The sequence below is a fragment of the Myiozetetes cayanensis genome, unplaced genomic scaffold, assembly GCF_022539395.1.
Source record: "Myiozetetes cayanensis isolate MyiCay16 unplaced genomic scaffold, myiCay2020 scf27, whole genome shotgun sequence".
NCBI lineage: Eukaryota > Metazoa > Chordata > Aves > Passeriformes > Tyrannidae > Myiozetetes > Myiozetetes cayanensis.
The window spans coordinates 3,823,961-3,849,637 of NW_026087488.1; the positions used below are offsets into that span (position 1 = coordinate 3,823,961).

Consider the following 25,677-nt stretch of genomic DNA (forward strand, 5'->3'; position numbering starts at 1 on the left):
CTTTATCTTGAAAGTCTCCCATGTTTTACAAACTATATATCCTACACTGAAGAATCCCCTCAAGCTCCTGGGCCAGGACAAAATAGACATAAGAAAGCAGATCAATACTGGCTCAGGGTATGCACTGACACTTGATATCCTCATCCAAGCCATGTAAGCATGTTTTACAAATAAACACAGTCCCAAAAAAAGGCTAACCCTTGGATAACCCCACCCGCCACCTTGTTCCAACTAGAGAAGTTCACATTTCCCATTCAACTGACTCTTTCAAGAAAGTTTTTGTGCGTGGAGTCATTTTTTTTTCCACCTCTTCCCAAATATATTAATCATCACATCACCTGCAGATGTTTAGGAGGATAAACAAACCCCACCATCACCGTGTCAACCAGTGTCAAAGAATGTCAGAGCTCCTGTTCAGAACTACCAGGAGGCCTCACTGTTTCCAAGGCAAACTATGTTTGAAAGGCTTTCTCCCAATAAACACAGTGCACTGGATAACACTGGATTCTTCCATACGAGTCCCAGGAAATGTTCCAGCTATTCCACAGGTGCTCTGGCCTGTGTTTATACACTAATGGTTCCTTCAGCTTGGGGTAGCCAGTTTCAAAAGCAGAAAATTACTCCACTGACAAACTGTAGCAACATTCATAATTGTTTTACATCTCCTCCTATGCTACTTTAAAGGCATTTTCATCCTAAAACCTCCCCAGGCTTTATAAAAATGAATATTCAGAGCAGTCAGGTATAGCCAAGGAAAGCCAACTGCCTGTAAACAGAGTTTTGAGAAACAAGTGATGCAAACTTGGGTGTCACACCACACCAGTTTTACGAATGACTGTGAAAGAGGTTTATGTAAGTTTTAAATTAGAAGCCAGGAAAAGCCTATGGAATCTAACATTACTACAGGCAATCCTCTCAAATCCTCGTTAGCCACTCTTACGCTCTTAGCAAGATGGAGATTAATTTGGGATTATATTGGGCTGTTACAGAGGCTTGAAAGTTTTCTGCTCAAAACATTCCCAGCAGTGGATTACTCTTCCCTTCCTCAGGTAGTCCCATTTTTCTGTGATTCCCCTGTATTAACATGTTCACTTCCAACTGCTCAGTTTGGGGGGCAATAACTTCCTTCCTGTTCCTTGACAGCACTGACCAGCCCACCCAGAACTTGCACTTTACAGGAAAACCTATTAAAGTACATAATACTCTCCTAAGTCTATGAAAATAAGTATTTTACTGGAGGTTATAACCTGTATCATAACAGGATCAGATTTTTCAAGACTTCCATGTCCACTGGCACCAAGAGGAGGAACAAGTGTTTCACAAATCTGCTCCCAGTACCCCAGCATGGTTAAGTTTGGTGTGAAAGACTTAAGAGATGAGCTGTACCGTGTCCATGAAGTTTCTTGAAAAGGTAAATAAACAAGATTACCGTGAATATCACGCTCAGGGAAACAGGTCACAGCCTGGGTGTCTGTAGTTAAAGCCTCAGTAAAGAGGCCCATTCCTGGGGTTTGTTTTGCTTATTCTAAAAGCCTAAATTCAAAGAATAAGACAGTTATTCAAGGTGCAGGTGTTCTTGAATGAGAGCTGAATTAAATCCAACCGAGCAGAAACAAAACTCTGAGACACTTCCATGTATTACACTCTAAATGTGAGAAACAAGTTTTTACATCCTACCTGTCAAAAACCCAACACAAACTCTGCTTCAGATGCCTTCGTGTTATCCTGAGTTCCAAAGCCAGAGTTCTCACACACAAGGAGTACGTTGTCAGAAATTTTTTGTCAGCAGAAACGTTCCTGAAACTTTTTTCACCACTGAACACAGTTTTGAGCATTTAATTCAATACAAGCCATTGCTTTTCAATCCTATTCATACTTACAAACAGCGAGGACATATTAAAACAAAGCACAGTACAGCCTACACTTAAAAACTGAGAACAGTTTTAAAACTGCTTAAGTGCCACAGCAGTGTAACTGTTCTGTTGCCCTTTCAGTAACAAAAATAAAATAAATCACAGGAGAAGAGAAAACAAAGGATGAAAGAGATTTTCCAAACCCACAGGAGGTCTCCACACTCATTTATCATCTCTGTTAATAATAATAATCTGTTCAAATCCCACCTCTGCAAAATTAGTCAGTTTTCTCAGACTGACCAGAAGTTAGCAGCGTCCCTCCCTGTGCCATTATCCAGCTCTCCCCTAGTTTATTGTCAATATTATCCCTCCTAAATGACAGAAACATGTTTAGCTCCAGCAAAACTTCTGTAGCTGGCCAGTGAAATACAGTTTGGGGGAGTGGGGGGGGCTGGGGATGTGGGCAGTCATACTTTCCAGCCTGAAGTTTAACTTTCCCTTAGGGCAGCATTTCTTCTGGTGACTGGATCCTGGCAGCTTTTGTGTTCTTCATTAGCCTGCTGATTAACATAGTGCCAGAGAGTTCTCACTACACCTCACTGCTGTTCCAGCACTGCTGGCAGATCTATTGTGAGATCCCCGAGCAGCAATGCAGCCTTGTCTACTTTCCCTAACCGATCAGGTACACTTGTATTTGCTTTTAAAACAATACCTACATATATCTAAGCAGAAGTTATAAAAAACCCCTGATCAAGCAATAACAAATGGAATTTTGTGAATGAAATTCCCATGGCAACAGCAAGAAACAGAGTGCCAGGAAATACAACCGATTGCGGGTTTTATGTGCTTTAGAGGCTTCTAAATTCGAACAGAAACTAAGAAATAAGCAGCAGAGATCAGTGGGCCTACTGGGTTTTCCCCCCTCATTCAGCATTTGAGGAACAAGCAAAATAAATCAAAAGGCAACGAAAGCAGCTCCACGGCATCAGGAACAAATTACCAGCCGTGCTGTGCACAGTGCAGACATTTGGCACAAGGGGAACGAGATCTACCTGATACCAGCTCTCAGCTTTCTATGAAATCTGCTCCTGATTAGCATGCGGAGCACTACACTTCTGAAAGGACAATGGTGGGAAGACCTTCCACAAAGGCATCACTTTAAATTCTAAAGGCCTGGAAAATTTCAGGCCTCGGGCCACGAACAATGGGTGAAGGCTAACACAGCCAGGCTGCGGATCCTGACGGGTCGCACGCACATCACTACATCGGCTTTGTAACTTTTCAGCTGCATCATGCAGGCTGTGTAAGATAATCTGTCAGCGAGCGGGGTCCCTCCCTTGCGGGCGTTCTGCTCCGAAGGATCCCTTCCAGAGAACCTTCCCTGAGCGCGGTGCTGCGATCGCAGGTACGGGAGCAGCAATAAAGCGCATTTACGAGGCACAAGGCAAACAGCAGCGGTGTCCCCGGCAGGCTGGAAGGCACCGGCGTTGGCTGTGACACCAAGCCCTGTGCCGGCTCGGCGGGACGCCGCGGTCCAGCCCCCGAGAACAAAACCCCATCCCCGCGTTCGCCGCCCCTACAGACCTTGCTCGTGCTCCTCGGCTCGCCCCGGCTGGTTGCCCATCTCCGGTGGCCGCCGGGCTCCTCCCGAGCCCCTCTACGGCCCCGGCTGGGCGCTCATGCCCGGGCTCGGCGCGGACCTGCCCCTGCCCGGCGCTGCGGCCAAGGCGGGCGGGCAGAGCCAGCCAGCGCCTTCCTAGTTCCTGGCGGCCGGGCCGCGCTGCGGCTGCCGCCGAGGCAGCTGTGGCTCTCCCTCCTCCCTCATTCCAATATTGCGCTCCGCGGGCCGGGCTGGGCAGGGAAGGAGGCGCGGGAGCCGAGCGGGGCAGCGCCGGGGACACCCCGCGGCCGCCGCCGGGACTGCAGCGGCGGGAGTGGGGCTGGGGAGGCACCCGCGCCTCTGGAGCCGCGATCCCCGCGCACGGGATCTGCGATCCACGGGCACGGGATCCCGGCTCCACCACCGCCCAGGGCGTCGCTCGGAAGCTCGAACCAAGCCTCCCCCTGCCCCGAAGCAGCCGCGGTGAATGGACAGGGAGCCGCACACCGGGATAGTTCGAAGCAAAAGGCTGAAACGCAGCTGGGGGCGAAGGAAGGCAGACAGACCCTCGGCGAAGACCTGAGCAGCCAAAGACAGCGTTAATTTTTCCCCCCGATTCACAATACCCGAAGCGTGCTTGCAGCAAACAGACCCTGCCCACAGATGTAACTACGGCGCTGAGCACAGCACTGACATGTCTGGGCAAGGGCGGCTCTTACCCGTCACAAGAATTAGGGGACCAAGTTTCAGAAGTGCTCAGCATCTTATGAAAACACAGATATCTATGACACCGAAATGGAGACTGAACTCCTCAGAAAACCTGACCGTGATCGTGAGCACAAGCCCTTTGTGACAAGTCCCATCCATCAGATCTGCTCTGATGTCCTCTGGGGCTATTCCTGGGTCAGCCGAGCATCCCCAGCTCTCTCAGCCTCCACTGGTGCTGAGAACAGTCGGCACATTGCAAGTTCACATCCATATCATGAAAGAGAAAGCAATATAGAGGATACACTGAATACTATTAAAACCTAATTCTCTTTATCAAAGTAAGAACGTGGCGGTTTATTCCTAAAAAACGACTACAGTTATTTCCAAATTTCCCCTCATGCTAGTTCCTTTCAAGCACTAAAAAAAAGAAAAAATGCAACAACCAAACCTGACAGACACTCTAACCAGAAATAAGATCGACATACCATATCTCTATCATCAGTACTTTTGTCTGTGACTGGTACTGCAAGAGCAGCTGCACAAGGCAGGCCTACCCAGAGCTTGGCCAACAGCCCATCTTTCAAAGAAATGGAGATGCTCCTCTATAATGGGAGTCCTGACATACATGGGAAACACGGAGACTGAACGACTCCAGTAATCAGTTTCCATTATGTAGATAATTAACAATCATCTTAAGTCTTGGTTTCACCAAGAGGGTTAAAAAAAATTCAGAAATAATAGAGAAATGTGTCTCCCAGGCTCAAACCAGATTAATTCTGTGTGGTTTATTTTCAGGCTAGCTAGTTGTGAATCCACTGTTTCAAATAAAACACCTGGAGATCCTTCATTATGATAGAAAGAATCTTGCTAATGTTTCAGTGTAACAGGGTGAATTAGTTGTCAGTCACGGGTTTTCCATTGTTCTTCCTCTGACACTTTATGGATGAAGTGAAAAGTTTTCATACAGCTGTCTGTATTTGGATGACATTAAACAACTCCTGTCTACTTCTGTCTCATGACATGCCAAGTACAAAACGTTTTGTTTAATGAATAAGCCATCTAAGTTCTCTAAAAAGGGATCAGTGATAGCACATTCTTTTCCTAAGAAGTCATCTTACAACCTCTTAGGTTTTGTATCTTACCAGGATGGGCACTTGCCCTTTCAGAGGTACAAACATCCTCCAGCTGCTGTTGAAATGTGTTTCCCAGACAAAGATATTTTCTTCTGTGACAGACTAAAGAGTGACTTCTGCTTTCCTTCAGCAGGACTCCCCCAAGGGGTCACATTAGCTGAGAGTGCCTGTTGGGTTGATAAACCCTGAGGCTGAACATTTATTATTTCATCACCTGCTTTCTGTTCCTGTAACCACAAAAGGGAATAGTGCACCAGGGTCCCAGTGCAGCATGGGTGCAAGCCTGGAGTAATTATAAAGTGTAATCACTGAGTCAGAGCAAACACACCTGAAATCTGAGCGCTGTAGAAGAGTCAGGGCTGCAAGAACCAATCTGTTATTTTTGTCAGTGGCACGAAACTAAGAATGTTCTAACACCACGACAGGGAGAATGATGTCAGGCAAAAGACTTCTAGCCCAGGTCCACAGGGAAAGGTAAGGCATGAATTTAAAAATATGGCTACAGCCTGACCAAGAGTCATGGATAAGAGATTATTGTTTATGGAGCTTGCAGTTCAAACAGGGGGAAAAGAAAAAGGAGTAACAACAAGCATGACTTCTAGCATGGTGATTAGGTAATAAACTACAGCAGACACAAGGCTAAATCTTTAGGCAACTATTGGTTATCTGAACATTTGACAGTACTTTCCTTCCTCTTCAGTAGGAAAGGTATAAAAATGAATTAATGAATTTCATCTCTATTAAGCAGATTAGCTGGTTTCTTCCCTAGCAAAAAGTTTGACTCATCCCTTTGCACTTTGCTGAACTGCCAATAAAACCTCACCAACACTCCTTTCCTTTATAGTGAGAATGGGAACAAATGACTCAAGGTGTGCCATCCACAACTCTTTCCACTCACTGGTCAAGTGACAGGACTTGCCAGGCATAACCTTTCTTCCCATCCTACTCTCACAACACAGCAAATGAATTAGTGTAACTTCTGCTCAAATTGGAAGCCCTGCTCAAGAGAAAAAGTGGGAAGATGCCACAGAATGATCTCAGATTTGCAGGGGTTGGGTAGCTGACAGTCCATCCAGAAGGCTGAGATCTAAAGAAGTTACTCACACTCCACTTCTTCCATTAATGCTGAAGATTTTATGAGCACCAAGCACATAAGTAGCAGGGAAAATAAATCCACAGAATGTGTATATCATGCACAGTAGTGGACCCCAAAGGGTTGGGAATACAACATCCAAGTGAAAACCCAGAGGAGCAAAAGGGTTTTTTAACCACATTAAAACCAATTTTTTTGTTGTGAGGATACTTGGTGAGGTCACAGTTCATGGCACAGATCTACAGCCTTCCAGGAACCCATCTGAGATGGAGCTGTCAATCCCTCCCCTCCTACTTTACAGTATTAAGATCTAATGTAAGCCAAAAGCTGCTAAAAAAACCCACCAACCACAAAACAGTGGGGAAAAAAAATAATACAAGGAATGCCAAGCCCTCCCCTGATATGCAATACTTGTCAGACCAGGCCAGCTCTGCGTTCCTTTCCTTGCTCCCTCCCGTTCTGTAAGTGCACACACGCTGGCACCCTGCCAAGGCACTCTGGCTGGGATACATCCAGGCCCAGGGAATTCCTGTTAAGGATCGTTTCTCCCTGAACCAGCAGAGGGAAAGCTGATAATTAACCCAGGGCAGGTAGTCAGCACAAGGTTGTGTTGACTTTGCTGAACAACTTCGGTCAAGAAGCCTGGAAAGAAATGAAAACAAGCTGAGAGGTCATAGATTTATGCTATTCCTGGACCATCCAAGGCATGCTCCCCTTTCTGTTTGGGTGTCCCCAGCAAGGCTTCTGGGATCACCTCAGTTTTGCTTACAGCTGTAATGGATCTTCCCTATAAATGCTGGCTTGAGCCAATTAACTGTCAGCCATTTAATGAATCAAGTCATTACAGCCTTTAAGATTTAGCATTTCAGGATCCCTACCACACACTGAATCCCCTTAACTGGCTCAAGTCCCAGAGGAGTAAACATGTGCCAGCAAAGTCATTCTCGGGGGAATACACACCAAAAAAAGGGGTCTCTTTGACAGGTGGTTTTAACAAGAAGTTGCATCAGAATCTCAGAATGTGTTAATAGAGATGCAGTGCAGCAAATGTGAATTGTGCAGCAGATTAGGACAGCAAGAATACTGATAAAGGTACATTCTGCAGTGTTGTCAGCAGAAGTTAATTCCTACTTGTTTAATAATGCAAGATGACTGCAGACAGCCTGTGAATGCCGCTCAAAAAAACTGTTACCAGTAACAGGATCAGGTATCAGAAAACCCTCCCAGAAAGCCTCCGAAATGCCTTGTTCTCACTCCATTCCCAGTTACCAAAGGGCAAAAAGAAGCCTGAAGAACAGTCCTGAGAAGCAGCATCCACTCCTAGACATTTCAAGGCGTAGAACTATCCATGGATTACAGAAGGAAAGAGCAAAGCTTAGAGGAACAGGAAAATTTAACGTGGCAACAAACATCACACAGGAACATTTTCAGCAAGGGCATCAGCAGTCAGCAACTGCATTTGCAGGCTATCACAAGAAAAAAAGAATCCTTGTAAGAAAAAGTAAGAGAAACTTGACAGGTAGCTGCCATAATCTAAATCTGGAATGTCAAATTTGATCTACCTCAATTCATGAGCTTTCCCTTTAGAGGTCAGTGGATAAAATCTAAAGTGGTGCTGAAATTTAGTCTGTCTACTCGACACACGGGGAAATCACACACAGAGGAAATATTTGGCTAAGGAATGTCAGGGAGGTTAAGGTTCAGGTTCATATTTGTACCAGTATGTTAAACATCTTTGCAGATATTTATAGGTGTGTGTAGATGTCAATATGCATATCCAGCTGCATGTGGATGTAAATGTAGACACATTTCCACTGCTTTGCATGTTAAATCCCTGCAGCACTCCTTGCCAATCTGAATGACAGCCTGACAAAGCAACATTTTGAGTCTTCCTTTCCTTTTTATACCCGTTCTGGCGCTAGAATCGATTTTTCTTTGTAAGAAAGAATAGTTATGCAAGAGCTGTGTCTTGTACCTGGAAGGGGTGGCAAAATGCAAATGGCTTTGCAACTGAAGTTTTAAAGCATATTTATGGTTCCTGGGAAACCCCAGATGAGCTCAGAGATTTGGTTCCCAGTGGAGCCTTGTGGAACAGAACATACCGATCTCATTAGTGTCTCTCACACTTGGCACCACCGTTCACAAGAAAAATGAGACAGTAACGAGCCTGAATGCAAAGTGCAGCAACCTTTCCCAAACCTATGGCAGCCCTTTGATGTGACAGATCACAAAAAGCAGGCGCTGTCAAAAAAGTGATGCATGGCAGAGTAAAAGGGCCCCAAGGTCAGAGAGCTGTCCTTCAAAAGAAATCACTTTCCTTTTCCCTGTCCTAATTGGGGTGCATTAGCATCTTATGAACTGCTAAAATGCCAATTAGATATTTTCAAGGATTTTTTTTTTTTTTTAAGAAAGCTTTTACTAAAGGAATACTGTCTTGAATTTTCTGGGTAGGTAAAGAAGGTTTCTGGTCTGGATTAGCTTCACATGAACCTGAATTTTTACCCCACACCAGAAAGTGGCAAACACTCTCCAAGCAGAGAAGTTGGCTGAAAGAAGGCAGTAAATTTGATAGAGTCCATATACATTATTCTCAAATAGCAAGCTTGACATGACAATTCTATAAACATCAGGAAGCTCTGAAACCTGTAGCCTGCCACGTTCTCAGTTTTGCTGGGAAAGAAGTGTATCTACTGACTGGAACACCACGGACCAGGGGCCCCTCTGAAATCCACCCCGGGTGAACAAGTGTCACAAGTGACACTCATTCTTTCCCAACTCCACTTGCCCTCACTCACTTAAAGCCTCTTTTCTGAGTATCTCCACTACCTACACAGAAACATCAAAAATTCTTCTTTTCACATAAACTACATGACAAGCAAACAGTGAGGGACAAATGGAGTAATGGTGTGTGCTCTACCAGCACTAGGATGGAATGGAAGATATACAGGTACCATATCCAGTCAGTGGGATATTAACTCTGACAACTGGGTAGGAAGGTGGGTGACATTCCACAGAAAAACTCATCAAAACAGATGGGAGCTGAACAGCTTATTGGAGCTGAACACTGTTCATCCTAAACTGTGCCACAAGAGAATGTAATGCTCAGGCCTTTCTATATCTTTCACTGACTATGCCAAATTTCTTGGTATTTTTTTTATATTTCTATATATTTTATATTTTTATATTTCTATATATTTTATATTTTTATTATATTTCTATATATTTTATATTTTATAATATTTCTATATATTTTATATTTTTATAATATTTCTATATATTTTATATTTTTATAATATTTCCTATTTAATTTACTGGGTTTATAAATAACAGCCTGTGCTGTAGAGCAGCTTCATTCCTAACACCTGCAGAGTTCCATTCTGGGATCAGCTGCAGCTTTTGCCCAAGTAACCTGCAGAGTCCAGAGCCTCAACACTAAATGCTGAGGAGATAACTGAAACTCTTAATTTCTTTGAGTTTGCCTCCTCTGAACTTCTGCACTGGCACCATCTCCAACCCTGGACGTTGATCAGCTCTGCAGGAACACACAGAGCAACACATTTTTGTTGTTTTGGCTGAAAACTCGTGCCAAGTGTCGAATTTCCCATTTTGTACATCAAAATAAATGGCCATTTCTGATGGAGCAAGGGGTGGCAGGGCAGGCCATCCCTCACAGTCCTGCTGGCTCTCCTGGCTTCTCCCAGCCTCCAAAGAAATAACATCCCCCAGTCTCTGTGAGAAGTTATAGCTCCTCTCTTCTGCTTTAGGCTTTTAAGAGACCCTGAGGCTGTCAGTAAAATACCCAGGATGTCAATAAATAGTAAGTTGGGTGATAATAGCATTGTCTTGGACAGGTTCCTGCTGTTGCCAAGGCAAATTCAATAGGTCTAGAGAGCTTTAGCCTTTATGTGGGAAAAAAAGAAATGATCTGATGAAGCAGCCTGAGAAAACAAAGCACAGCTCCCTGTTACTTGGATTTCAAGGATAAGTGATACTTCATATTGGAGCTGGCTGAGCTTGATATAAAAATCAATATATTTGTGAGAAACTGGAATGGCTGGAGCGTTCCCAAGGCTTTTGGATGACGTGGGCATGGCACAGCCCAGTCACACATCCTGGCTGTCCCTGCTCTCTGATGTCCAGCAGCAGACTCTTTTTGGTTCCTGTCCAGCCTGGCAGATTAGAGCTGCTGTCACTGAAATAGCACCAGGGAAGCACAGGAAAATGATTAAACTGGACAGCCTCGGGGGAAGTCTTCAGAAAGTGCTTGAACTGGGAGTTTGTAGGGACTGAATGACAGAACTGAGAGCAAGGATTTGGAATGACTTCTGGGCTCCATTGAGAAAGTAATTTCACCTGTCTGAACCTCAGATTTTCCATTTGCATACCAGTCCTGCAGTGCAATGCTCTTCCTGAGAGATACATGATCACATAAGAAGCTTTTGAAATTCTCTGTGAAATTGCATTTTTTAAGGTTATTTGGCTTGCAAACCTCAAAGGAGCAGAATCTGAAAAGGCATTGATTTCCTACAGTCCTGGACCTTAAAAGAGAGTCCTAGTTTCTCATGAATATATACATTTCTCTACTTAGACATTTTACAATCATTTATTTGCTATATGGCTTCTTAAACTGGATGGTTTTACAAGTACATGCATTAAAAATCAACATTTTTCAAGGTTAGTGACTTCTTCCTCCTGTTTTGCAATTTTTCCAGCTCTTTTTCATCTACCGAGACATTAAAAACAAAGCTCTGTAAGCTTGGTTTTAACATAAACCCAAACTGCTGCTGCAGGACAGCACACAGAAAAACATAACACTTTGGATAAGGAAGCTGAGTACAAGACACTTATTTCTCCCTGCATGTCATTTCCCATCACTTGGGATTTCAAAACTGCCAAGCAGCTACAAAGCCAAGCATCAGAGCACAGAACTTCCAGCCAGAATCAGTCCCCAGTTCCATTGGCTCAACTCCACTTGCCAAGGATGGATCCAAGGGATTGGCCTCACCCCCCTTTAAAATTGCTTATGATTTACTGGGGGCAGTTCTGAGAACGAAAGGTTGGGATGAACAACTAAATCTCCACCAAGGGCAGCAAACAACCCTATTTAAGCAAGCATAAATTGAGGTCAATTATTTATTACCTGCAGCATCTGGAACATGAGCTGTCACTCAAGGTCAACACACAAATGGTGGACAGTCACACCCAAAGAAGAAAGAAACCTAAGCTTTTTTAATTTCCATACCCTGTTGCCTTGAGTTGCTCTCACACAATACCAACTGAGTACCATCAGAGTGCAGCTGGAACTGATATAATGTCATTTCAGTAAAATAACCAAATCACTCACTTGAATAACAGACAAAGAAAGGCCAACCTAAGAAGCACAAACAAGGGGGAGACAAGATGCCTGCAGCTGAGACATGAAAGGCAAACACAGAACAGATGAAGGCCATCAAAGGACCCAAAGAGAGTGGTTTCAGGACAAAACTTCAAGATTTACACAGTTGGCTATGTACACAAACATCTGCATTCCCCAGCTACTGGAACATTCTCACTTGGATTAGCTCCACAGTCAGTTAGCATTGCATCTTGATCACAATCACACTATTTGGGATGCCATTTCAATAAAAAAATTATAGCAGAGCAGCTGAAAATGTTCTCTCCTTTTCTGCTTATGTTGCCTGGAACATGTTGTGCTCTGTGTCATACTGATCCTTAGTTCTCCTCTCAGCAACAATCCACTGTATTTCAGTGTGCCCACTGGTATTTTTTTCCACAGTGGGACAATCTAAAGGCAGCATTCAGCTTTTTTACCTGGCTCACTGATATCGAGCACCTTCAGTGGGCATGACAGGGACACATTCTCAGGATACAGCTGGATCTCTAACCACCCTTTTGGGCTATGAAAGCACTGTAAAAAAGGCATTTAAGACACAGGTCTCTCCATACACATACCTGTAACAGGGACAGTTAAGGGGCAGTTCTGCCTGGGTTAAAAAGAATTTTAGAGGGGTAGCACATAACATTCTTAGCATTTATATACACAATACACATAGAATCACACATGCACTCTCTTCATTTAGCACTGATATTCCCATTCATACTTCCACAAATGCTGATGCAAAGCAGCAATAGATGAGATTAGATCCAATGATGTAATTTAAACTGGCAAAGCAGTACCCAGATGTAACCCGACCTCCATAAACCACTTTACCCTTTGTATTTAAAGGAGTCATCATCATAAATCTTATCCCTCCTCCAACCCCAGTTATTTTAGCTGCATGCAGAAGAGGGCTCTCTATTCCAGCGCTGATATTTTTTATCTGACAAACGTATTCCATTCTGGACTCCCTGCAGTGCTGTTTCCCTGGCTGCATTCCCAGAATCCCATGCTGCATCATCTGTACAGGTTTTTTTTTTCCCCTGCTTTACTCCTCCCAAGCATCATGCCTCTTTTATTGGCTCATGAATCTCAAATTCCTTTGGATACGACTCGTCACTATTAAATTTGAGGATTTACACACCGATTAACTGCAGAACAGGATCTGTGTTTTTGTTCCTGTGAAGCATTTGTGCTGTTACAAAACCCATCATTTTCTTCCAGGGGTATATAAAGTTCTTTGAGGGTGATGTGTGTGTGGGAGGCGGGGGGGTGTTGGTTGTTTTTTTGTTTTACCAGAAATCTCTTTCTGGTTAGTAACACCGTCCTGTCACGCAGCCAAAACCTGCCGAGGCTGTGACAAATAGGGAGGTCACGGTCAAATTTAATAAGATCTCACATTCCCTTGGAAATGCCACCAGGGAGCAGACAAAAACAAGCGTTTGCTGAGCTCCTGGGGGAAAAAAAAAGCAGAGCGTTTGCACGGAAGCCCTTGGTATGCAGATGGTGTCGCTGCCTTTGGAAAGAGGCTTAGGTTGGCAAGCAATGGGAAGGAGCTCCCGGGGCTGGGGGGACAGCGCGCCCCGCGGGAGCTCAGGAGCACAAGCTCCACACGAGGGTGCGCAGGGCTGGCTCTTGGTCCTCTCGCCTGCTGCGTCCCAGAACAGCGGGATAAGCGCTCCGCTCATTCAGCAGAGGGGGGAGAGAGAGCGCTGCTGATAGACGGTGAAAACCTAACAAAGAAAGCTCTGCGTGGGATGCTATTCCCGGGCAGCGCCGGGCTGGGTGTCCGTGTGCCCCGACGGGACGGGCCACCGGCGCCACCGCCTGGCTGCTGCGGGGGGCCCTGACGGCTCCTAAACCCCACAGCTTCTCCCAGTTAAACCCACAGCTTCTCCCTGCTATCTCCATTTCACCGGCTCGCGTGCCCACTACAGCAGGTGAGTCAGGGCTGTGCTGCAGCGGGGTGACAGGGAACGCTCCGCTGGGATCTCACTCACGGCACGTGGCGCAGACCGTCCTCCAGAATCTGTGTGTGTACCTGTGCAGGGCTTCAGTCGACTCTCAGCGAGCTCGGAAATGGCTCCTGTTGTGATTGTCTTCTTCAGCCTCGAGACTCCGGGAGCTGCTGCTGCCCCGGGCTTTGTGAGCGTGTCCTCGCTGCTCGCCCGCTTCAGCTGCAACACACACGGGGAGCAACCACATCAGGACCTCCAATATCCCCACCAAGGAGTTCAAAATGCAGGGCTCCTTGGAGAAAAGGAACATTTCCATAGAGGAACCCCCTGGGAAGATTGCTTTGATAACTGTACCGCATAATTTTGGGGGTGCATTCTAGATTTTTGTGGAGTCGGTTAAGAGAGAACACTGTTCACCAGAGAAGAGTGAAAATGGGAAAGAGTGTTCAAATAGGCAAATAATTGAAAGGCAAGAGAAAACATTTTACAGGAGTAGTTTACTGGGCAGCTTTGGCTTCTCAGATCTCCCCCTGCACAGCATTCATCACATTTCCTCACTGGTTTATGTTCAGTCACTTCCTCATGACCTGTGCAGAGAAGTGCCACTTGTAGAGCTTGACATGGTGTCAAAGCACCAAATAACTGGCCCTTAATCTATCTATCAAAAAAAAAAAAAAAAGTCCTAAAGGGATCTGCTGGTTCACAAAGTTTTGCCCCAAGAGCGACTTTAGATCCTCGGAAGACACTTCTGAGCTATTCCAACAGGCAGCTGCCGGTTCCTTCTGTGTTTGACAAACAGGAGTCACCAAACTTCGTGGCACCATAAACTAAGTGATATGAGCAAAGAGCAGGCGGGAGACCAAGCTGAAATCTGAAAAATCGATTAGCTGAGAAGCTCAGGCTTATAATAAAATACAAGAGCAGGATCTAATGCAATTGCCAGTTGGAAATCCATTACCTCACACGTGACCATTGCAGCTCTTTACCTCATTGTTTACTGAAAAGTCATGAGCAAAGATGGTTGATGATCTCATGGCAGGACCTAATACTAGCTGTTCCACTAAGGACTGAAGGACTCAGGAGAAGAGAAATGGAAAAGTCTGCTCACCAAAAATGAGTTTTTGTCATTTCCTTTCAATAAGGAAATCATTCACAGCAAAAAAAAAAAAAAAAAAAATCCATCGGTTTTCAGAACAGATAAGCTGCAGAATTCTAAAGATTAATACTGATTACTTTCATAGGCTTGGAAGAAGCTTTACAGGGTATTTTACAGTATTATTTAAAAACAATATTAGCAGATATCACTATAACTTACCCAGCTTTACTGCACATGAGAATACAAGGGATCATTGCTGCTGTGTGGTCTTTTTTTGGGAAGGGATTTCTGGTAAAGCACTCTAAGTGCCTACTCAAGGAACCCATGCAACACAAGCACCAGGAAGGGAAGATTCAAGGAGAAACACTACAATTATGTTGCTTCAGCAAGCAGAAGTAGCAGTTTATCTCAGAACATGGGTCAGCTGACTTCCCAGCCTCTAATTAATTTCGGGGAAAATACTTGTGAAGCATTTTAAGACCAAAGCTTTGGAGAGTCTCCCCAGAGCAGTACATTTTCCTACCCTTTTGAGTCTGTGGACCCCCAAACCGTTTCCACAAATGAAAACCCACTTCCTTTGAAGTTGTCCAGTGATACCCAGGGGGTCCCTGAACCACAGGCTGGAAACCACTGCTGGGGTTAAAAGGAAAGAGAGCACACAACAAGCACTGTCCCTGTTTAAAGTGGTTCCTGCATGTGAAACGCTTCAGCAAAATCAAATCTCTCAACTCCAATTCTTTCCCCCTTTCATCTCTTCCTCTGACTCAGAGCCTGTGGTTTCCTGGACCCTGTGAGCACACAAGTTTCAATGGCTGGAGTGTTGATGTGCTCCAGGATACCAAACAGGGAACGTTTTGCCTTCTGGCAGAGGTTTTGTCAGCTCAGTCTTAGGAGGAGAATGGAACAACCTGACTCTCTGACCTTCAGAGCCTTCTGCACTTTCTCTAAAGTAATTTCTTCAATGTGTCCTCTCCTCCAGCAGCAACCATGGTGCCTTTTCTATTCCCTTTCCTCGAGGAAACCGCTTTGATCTTGTATTTGCAGAGGAACAACAATCTGAAGGTATTAGCAGTCACTAGGAAGAAATCTCTCTACATTTAATGCTAAATTGAACAAATTAATCATATCAGATTTCCTGATTAGTCCCTTCAGTAGCATTCCTTCAGAGATGTGTGCCTCTGCCACACAGCACACACTCCAGTGCTGGACATAACCTGCCTGGAGCTCTGGACTGAAATGATAAGTGCATTCAGGGGTCTACAGAGCAATTTAAATAAATTAACCCTTTGCTCAAGAAACTGTGACAATTAATGCAGTTTAAAGCTCCTCTTGATTAAAATGCTGCACCCTGTTACATATTGTTCACTCAATTTTACTACTGGAAACAGTTTTAAGCAGGAAGCCCATGGTCTATTTTTGTTACTGCTACTTTGGTCTGTGTTGAGATGACCAGGTTATTTCTCTTTGCTGGCTGCAAAGGCAGAGATGCAGCAACATTTTAGGTGTATTACTCCATTTTCTTAAAAATAATACTTTAACAAAGTATATTTTAAAATATAGTTGTACAGAAAGACAGGATTCATTAAAAAACATCTGTTCCATTGCAAGGAATAACTTTTGTTAATATATTTTGCCTTCAAGGGAGAGGCACAGGTTTTTAGGAATTCTGGAAATTCATGAATAAATCTCTTTGAATTTCTTTACACGTGTAACCATCAGCTGAGCTGAGAATTTGCCTGTGGGTCAGTACCTTGCTGAGCCGAGATTCAAAGGCGAGGGAAGTGGAGGACTTGGACGTCTTCATTCCTGTTGAGGTGGTGGAAAGAGATTTTCCCCTGTCAATCCCATGGCTCCCTTGCTTTGCCATTGCACTCCAAGGCCTGGCACTGCTCTTCATTTTCTTCCCAAATAACTCAGTCTACAGACCCTAAAAAAAAAAAAAAAATTGTATCTATATTAAAAATATATATACATTCACACCAAAATATAAGTTGTCTTTATGTTACCTGAAAGGAGAGCAACGGAGATATCTGGCACCAGTTTGAAGGGCTGAAAAGGTTGTGCTAAACTTGATTCCCTCTCTTATACACACCAAAACTCAGCCTAGAGAGTCCTTCAGAGCAGGCTGCAGCCACTTCTGTTTTTCATACCGACTGATAACACGAAGCACCACAGAAGGAACATTGATTTTTGTTGTGACTGTCTCAGTGAGAGACTTCTATCAGGCACAGAACACCTGAGAACGCTGAAGCACAGTGAAAGAGTGAGAACACACTGAAGTCCACAGCAATTGAAAACAACCTTGGGATAAAGAGAAAATTATTTCTTTTACTGTTATAGCCAGCATTTTCAACTGAATTAATACTCACTATTTAAAAGTCACATGAGAAGCGAGTTTCCCCAGATGGAAAATATAAAATCTCTAACTTATCAGAGTCTTCTAGAGAAGCAGCAGTTGATGTTGCCACAGTGATAAAGAGATGTTTTCCAATACTAAAATTTACAAAACACGGTAAAAAAATAATCAACTTCCCTGCAAACCAAGATCCAGATCCACTATTCCTCAGAGATGTGCTTATGCAAGAGAGAAATCCTGCCAGGAATCAGCAAATAGGCGCAATTTCCTTTTTTTGGATATAGCTGAATACATTGAATGTGCCAGCAGGAACAACTAGCCTGTTTCTCTCAGCAGGCTGACAGCTGCCAATTAAACAGCTCCCTCAACTCCTGGAGATCCAAAGCCATAAATTTTCAGCGGTCGTTGCCCAATCCAAACCACGAGCAGAAGAAAAGAATTATATGGATATTTTTTTTGAAGTCCCAGCAGCCTGCTGGGCTGGGAGTGGGAGGGAGGGGAGATTGCTTGATAACTCCTGCCCTCCTCCACTTCAGGATGAGCAACACTTTTCCTCGTTTTCCAAAATAGACACAGGATGTAGCTGTGGATCAGTCTCGTGTAGGCAGAGGCCAACCTGCTTCTTGGCTGTTAAGCAGGTAACCAGAATATCTGCACAGCTCAGCCCAGTGCTCACAGGAGGAGTCCAGCTGGGCTGGTGGCAGCCTGGGCAGTGAACCCTTCAAACAGAGGGGCTGGAACAATTTATTCCTGGCTGAGTCAGTAGGAGGGCTTGGGTGGCATTTTACATCTCATCATTTGCTCTGTACTTCGTTTCACATTCACGGATGAGAACACTCCGTGAACTCCCAGGACACAAACCCCCTGTCTGGGTGTGTTGGACAGTGACAGCACCCTCCAGGTGCCACCACAGCCCACTCAGGGGGTGGGGGACAGTGACAGCACCCTCCAGGTGCCACCACAGCCCACTCAGGGGGTGTCTGCTGCCCAGAGGCAGCAGGGGATGCCAGGTGCTCTGCTGCTGCTTGCCAGAGAACAAAGCCAGCAGGTGACATCCCCTCCACTCGTCCTTGGTGCCTCTCACAGGGGGGCTGTCTCCTCTCTCCACAGCAATAACCTCTCAGCTCCTAAATAAAGGAATAAAGGAGTTGGTAGTTATTGCTAAGTATAGTCATTACTCCATTAAAATTCTTAACACATCCAGTGTGGAGCCATCCCCTGATCTCATTAGAGGCTTTGTTGGTGATTATGCTGATCACTTGGCTGTTTTAAAGCCCTGGCAGATATGTAAACTGCACTACAATAGATAATAATGTTTAGTGTTCCCACAGCTCACGAGCCACCCCAGCAAACTCTGGTGCTCTACAGTATTTAAAAACCTATCATTTAACAGGCTTTTTATCTTTTTAACGGCCTTTTAACACTCACTGCATTTATATGGGTGAGCAAGCAACTACACAAGCAAATTCTCTTCCTGATTAGATCTCCAAATTATGCAGATTTTGGCTTTTTTTTCAGATCCAGCGGTTGCTCCTACATTTTGCTTTGTTATACCCTCTGGATTTCCTCATAACTATACCTCATATTTTCCTGCCTTAAGCTGTACAGATGCTTTCTTGATATACCAAAGAATTTAATTTTGAGCCATCCATAACATCCATAAGTTGCAGTGGAGTGATATGCTCGTTAGACCATGATAGAAGAAATAGGTACTTAAAAAAAACAACAACATAACTCTAGAAATCCAGCCAGTAGCCTGAGGCAAACTGGCTTTTTCATGTAAAAATACCTGAATTATGTGCCATGTGGATTTAATAATATTTTACTACACTGAGCAGATGAAACTAAAATGGAGAAGAAATACCTGGATTTATTGGTGTTTATTATTAGTTTTCTGTGTCTTTCTGTGAGAACCAGCATTTGTAAAAGATGGAGGTGAGACCTCTCAGGTATTTGGCTAAGCTGAATTTGCCTTGTAGATAAAAGATTTCCAAGACTTTCCACAAGCCTTATATGTACTTCAAAGAATAAAGCCAGGCTGCACTCATCCTAAGCTGCTTTCACTCCTAAGTAGGTGACACATTTTTGAGTTATTAGAAGTACTGCTTCAGGAGTAGTACTAAGTAAAACTACTTTAAAAAAAAATTAAAAATAAAAGGTTGGGGGGGGAAAGTCCTGCTGCTCTTTAATGAGAGCAGGAAACCCATTCTGAGAGTCAACATCAGCTTTCCCTCTCCAAAGTCAATTTATTGCCTTAGAGTAAAACAAACAAAACAAAAAGCTCCATGGAAGTTGTGAGCAGTTGGGACAGGGGGAAACCCAGAAGTTCAGCATCATGAAAAGGCAGGCAAGTAACAGGGAACTGACAACCAAAATACAGCTTTAGATACCCCAAATGGCTGCAGCCACTCAGCAACTGGGAAAGCCAACATTAGCAAAGGGCTTTCTGTAATCCTGGGGTAGAAACTTCACACATAGGGACAGCTTATAGTAGATCATATTTAAAAACATCAGAAACAGCTCTTATCTACTTGTCTTGGAAGTAACTCTACTGTATTTTAACTAAATATCAGCATTTCCTTCCCCAAGGACTGCAGAGGGATTATGAGTTATCTCCAGGCTACCCAGAGAGAAACTTTAAAGAGAAGCATCTTCCCCCAAGGGACACAACCAAGCTGCCTCTGCAAACACAGCAACAAAAGTCACTGGTTTACACCCATTCTGTCACAAGAGGTTTCAGATGAGACACATTTCTGTCCCCTCTCACGGAAAAGGACTCGCTCCAAGCAACACCTGTTGTGCTCTGTGGTTTTATTTTTCATTTCTTCACGTTCCACTGGGAGTTTTCCTTAGGAAGCAAACAGAATTCCACCACCCTGAGATTCAGAGCCTTTCTCCAGCATCAGCCAGAGCAGGTCACAGTCACTGCCTGGCCACCATGAAACCCCTGCAGCATTCCCCACCTGGAAAACACAAGGGAGCAACTCCATGCTGGAATAAACGATGGCTCGAGGCAATGTGTTGCTTCAGAGCAGCAAAATCAGTCCTGTTGCCACTCACTTCCAAACTGCAGACTTGGTTTGTTTGGTTTGTTTAAATCTTTTACACTCAGAAGTGGTGTCTGGACACCCCTCTCCTCTGAAACAGGTGCTGCAAATGAGATAAATCAGAGGGTTTACCAAAATGTAAAGCTGGTCCTGACAGAGCTTTTTCTCTCAGTAATCCTCTGAATTCCCTGCAGGCATCAGTGTTTAAACATTCAGGCCATGCTATGCAGTTCATTTTTCTTACTGGTATTTTTAAAGGGTGTTTGGAATATTTTAATGTGGACTTATTTTGGCAGTTGGCAGAAGTTTTACAGTCCATTTTACTTGAAATTTTACTGTTATATTACAGACTAGGAACCTAGACACTTCTTTATTAATCAGTCTACATGCATTTATTAATAGAAGTTTTTGGAACCAGTCTAGAATAATCCCCATTTTATGGCTAGAAAAACTGGATTAAGACTTTATCCTAACTCACAGGCAGGCAGCAGCAGCAGAAACAACACCAGGTCTCTGGGACCTTTAGGCTTGGCTCTCCATCAAAGGAAGAATTCACCAGTTCTGTAGAACAAACTTACAGGATACACATTCTGCTGACTATTAAAGGCTACTTTATTCTGAATAACTAAAAGGAACAGAGAGGTTGATGATGAGCAATATTATTTCACAGTCAAGAAACCCGGGAGTTGCACTATTAAGTAAATAAAAATCACTGGCATATCTGCAGACATTAAATTACGTAGGAAAAGCCCTTTTGAGGGGCTAGAGATGGAAATTATCTGTACCCCGGGTCCTTCACACAGTTTAGGTTTGCTGCCCGTGTCTGTGTGTGACAACAGAACAGCCAAATTAAAGCAGAGTCACACAGGCTGCTTGGGGACAGTCAATGAAATAAAGGAGTATGAAAAGCCATTACTAAATCTGGAGAGCAATGTGCCAGATGGCAGGTTCACAGAGAGCTGGGAATGCCCAGCACTTGTGAAGAACGAGGCCAGAAGTACCAGCTTTGCAGCTAAAGAGCCTCAAAGGACAGGAGTCTGACTTTGGTGGCTTAAACCCCACAGTCCCCTGTGCCACTTCCCTGGAATTCGGTTCCTTTTCATCACAGCAAAAGGTCAGACTCTTCCAGAAGCTTTATTACACTTTCTTGTGAAATCAAAGCATGATTTATTTTTTTTTTAATGTAAAATCTGCATCATGCTTATATTATTTCCCTTCTAATCAACTTCTGCTATTTTCAGACAAACTATCAACTGGAACATAGAAATATCTAACAAGTTCAGTAAACTGTAAAGCATTTTCTGGTGGCACGTAGGAAGCTCTATGGCAGGAGAGACAGCTGGGCTAAAATAGAATTCTTTTCTGCCTTTCACATCAATTAACTTTAAACAACAATTTTTAGGCCTGACAGATGCTTCCATATGACTCATCTTGATTTCTTAACTGATATTAGGAATCAAAGCAGGGGAGCTGATAGTCCAAATACAGTCACTGGTAACTCGTAGACGAGATGGCAGGGAGAAAAATCCAGGTGGGAATAACATCAGGCTAACAAATAAAAACAAGCTGTTTAATCTTTTGGTCACCTTCAGCAGCTTTCCTCACACATCTGCTCCTTCCTCCCCAGTGTGAAATATTCCTGTAACTATCTACCCTCCCTTTTTCCTAATTTCTGTCACCTTGCTTGTAGAGTCTTTGAGGCTCTCAGTGCAACCTTCCTCCATTGCTGCTCCAAGCAGACACACTGGCTGGATCTTTGCTGGTACAAAGCTTAGCAGTCATTAGAATGAAATTAAAAAACCCACAAAAAGCCCCAAACAAACAAGCCAGACCACCCTCCTCCACCCAAACACAACCCAAAAATAGAGGAAAAAAAAACCATTTCCCAAAACCTCATCTCTAAGGCTTTTCTTGCTTTTGGTGCCCAAAGGAAGGGAATCAATCACAAACCTGACCCCGAACACTGAGCAGTTTCCTCAGGTTCTGCCTCAGCAAACCTGCTTTCCAATCTCATTTGCAGCTGAATTTTCATGTTTTGCTGGTGAAGTACCAGGAGACAAAACATCACTGGGAAATTTTCATGTCCAGACAGCAGGGCAGATTCTGCTGGTTTCATGCATGCCTCAAGCAAAGGTGGGTTTAGAGTGGTTATTATTATTTTTTAACTTAAAAAAAAAAAGTGCTACAATAATACAGCAAGGCAGCTGCAGAATCCACGTGATTTTGCAAGGAGTGAAAAATGATGATAAATTTTAGATACAAACCAACTACATAGAAATTAAGACACATTAAATGCCCAAGGTCACCCATCGAGTCATTGGGAAAATATCAGTCCCAGGATTTGACCATCAGTGGCTCTGATACAGCTACAGAGTCCTCTCTTCAAAACCTTCCCTGTGCTAAGGCTGCCTGAAGGTTGCACCCCATAGGAAAATTACTCTTTTGGGTTGCAGATTGCTTTGCCTTTTTGCTTTCATTGTGCTTCTGTAGAACTCTTAAACCTCAAAAGAGCTCTTTAAATGTGGCACCAGATGAGAATTGTCTTTGCAGGGCACATGGCTCTACCTCTGCTGCACAATGAACTCCTGCAGGGCCAGTTCCTTTCCTTGCCCCCATGGCACCAGATGGAAACACAGAGATCATGGAAACCCCCCTGGAAGCTCCCAAAGACAGTTATTTTATTTGTGGTTATGCTGGTAAGAGACCAGCTCCCATCTTGTGTTAAGGCTTTTCTTGCTTATTTTTCAGTGTGTTTTCAATAAATCTCTACAATTAGTATTTATTAAGTGGTATACAAATGGACTGGGAGGTTACAAGGGTGTCAAAACTCCACCAGAGATGGCCAAGGTGAGGACAGTCCCAGCTGGCCACACGTGACAGGTTTCCAGTCCATCTGCCAGAGGCCAGGTCAGCAACTGCCAAACCCCCTGTCTCAACACTGCTCAAAATAAAATCCTCTTCCCACAGCAACCAGTAGAGTCATTGATGGATTTTCCAGGCCTGGAGAGCAGTGCAAAAACCTCCTGCCTGCCCTCCTCCACAGAAGGTCTCCCTGGGGTTTTGGATTTGTCAGCCTTTCTCTCAGAGTTAGGTCACGTGAGAAAAATGCAGAAATTACAGCAAAATCCCCATGTGTGCAAAGGGACAAAGAGTGGATTTAGCTGCATTTCTCTTGCCTTTGTCCCACACTACTGGCCATTTGTAAGGCAGGAAAATACAGATCCCTTTGCTACTTCTCTGAAACTGTCCTCCAACCCAGTGACCAAAGCTTGAAACCCAAGCCAAAGCTGCACTTGGAGATGTCTGGGAACATGCTCTTCCTGTAGCTTAAATTACACTGTTTGAATGTGGATTCTCAATCTGCTCCTCCTCCTCCTTCCTCACACTGATTATCTAACCACTCACCACCACACAGCTCCGAAGAGAAGCTGTGCTACCACCTCCTAATGACCCCTGATCTTACAAACACGAGGATAATGAGACAAAAATCCCAAGCTATCTGTAATTTTCTACAAATTAGCAGCGGTGTGGCAATTCCGAATCACGTTCATCACATTCCTGACGGATGCACACAAGGAAAAACACAACTGGAAGGGCTGGGTGGCAACAGGCAGAAAGACAGGCAGGGGCAGCACATTCTCCTACTGGGAAAGGGCACATGAAAGCATCTGGTGGTGGGAGGAATACACAGAGGTTCTGCAAGGAATTCCCAGTTTTATCAAGTCACAGCAAAACTATATCCAGGAAGTGATGCCACACCAGAGAATTTGGAGAACGCATTTTTTTAAGTGGTAGCTCCCTCAGTACTTTGATGTATGGCAGGCAGGGAAAATGTATCAGTTTACACAGTGCTAAAATCCATCCTTTGGAGACTGAAATCAAAGGAAAGATTCAGGAAGGCTAAAAATGATGCATTGATTCCAAAAGCCCTTTCTGAATTTACAACCATGTTGTGTTACAAAGAATTAGGTCACTCAGGGCTTTCCCCAACACGACTCTGTCCTGAATAGATGGGTTTCATTTATGTGGAGGATGTTGCAGGTTGAGAACAAAACATTTCAGAACCATTTCAAGGCAGCTATTGCTCACTCATCCAGTCTCTTTGAACCACTGTCCCAGCGAACACAGCACAAAGCAAGTGACACACACATGGTCACTTCATGTTTTGCCAAGCCACAAGAAGGAAGAAAAGAAGGCTGCGTTTCAGATAGAGCAAGAGCTACATAATTGCTGAAGAAATTAAGAATAATTACAAGTGGCTTGCCTAATAATTAACTGTCATTACATTTTTTTTTTTTTCTGTAGCATAGAGGGTAGATCCATCTACAAGAAAGGGAATGAGCATGGATTTTTGGAAGGGCAGAGGGTGCACAGCCTGTGGCTGCGTGGTTATCCTGACTGGTACCTGCACAGACTGGCACCCTCCCTGTCCCCTCAAAGCTCAGAGGGATGATATTGCAGGCAATGTGTTCTCTTGGAATTCCACCTGATTCTACCCTCAGCTCCAGCACAAGGTTGTTGTACCCCCCTCAGCCCTGTAAACCTTCCTGTGCCTTAGTTTTTCCATTTGTAAAAACAGGATAATAATTGTTCATTAATAGAATATTTGTGATGGTGTATTCACTCATTTGCCTTGGGAAGGAACCCCACAGAAAAAGAAGCAAAAAATGAGATAAATCAACATCTGTTCCACAGCAGCAAGTGAGCAGCCTCACAGATTGCCACATGCTGGGATGTTTCCCTGGCTCCCGCTTTCCATCCATCACAATGCAGAGAAATAATTGAGATCCAGAAGCTATCCCTTGAGGAGATATTTATCTCCCATTAAAAGTGCAGAACAGCTCACTTGAAGTTAATAAACTGGGATTTTCTGAGCGTTTATGAGTGACAGTGCGTGAACTCCCAACAGCAAGGGCTCTGTGCAGAGATGAGGACACAATCGCCAGAGCTGCAGGAGAAACCAGAGGACTTCTGCTTTTTAAAAATATTCATAACGAGCAGGAACAGAACAGATGGAAGAAACAGCACCAACAGTTTACAACTGTGACTCTGGTGGCCGCTGGTGGACTGGATAACCCACCTTGGTGGGCTACATAATGCAGTGAAATGGGTTTAAAGTGAGCAGGGAAGGGAAGGGGAGGCACATACATGTGTGCATGTTGGGATGGGGTATTTGGTGTGTTAGTTACCTGTCAAACTGTGCAAACAACACCATTTCAGCAAATCAAATACCCTCTCTCCTCCTGAGCTCACAGGGGCAGAGAACACTTTCTAATTGAGAAAGAGAATCATCCAAAACAGAAAGGATTATTAAGGCACATACAGAATTTAGACTGTCTGCAAGAGAAAGGGGTAGAGAATCCCTGTTTTCAAACCAGTTCTACCAGTCATCCTTTACTGCTACACATACAGGGCTTAATTAACATCTCTACAACTTTGCCACATTACCTGCTATA

At 44.0% G+C, this 25,677-nt stretch overlaps 1 protein-coding gene across 5 annotated transcripts in view; it reads right to left on the minus strand.

Annotated features, from left to right (window-relative positions):
• SPECC1 (sperm antigen with calponin homology and coiled-coil domains 1) overlaps positions 1-25,677 on the minus strand; it is a 90,165-nt gene that overhangs the window by 53,292 nt on the left and 11,196 nt on the right. For 4 of the 5 annotated variants that reach the window (XM_050322085.1, XM_050322084.1, XM_050322089.1 and 1 more), the window contains exons 2-3: positions 16,569-16,745; positions 13,806-13,941 (exon numbers count right to left, since the gene is read on the minus strand). In XM_050322085.1, the coding sequence (XP_050178042.1) occupies positions 13,806-13,941; positions 16,569-16,715 (283 nt within the window). In that variant the 5' untranslated portion in view covers positions 16,716-16,745. Of the gene's footprint in view, positions 1-3,437; positions 3,687-13,805; positions 13,942-16,568; positions 16,746-25,677 lie in introns of those variants that run through there. The other variant, XM_050322086.1, reaches the window with a different exon arrangement.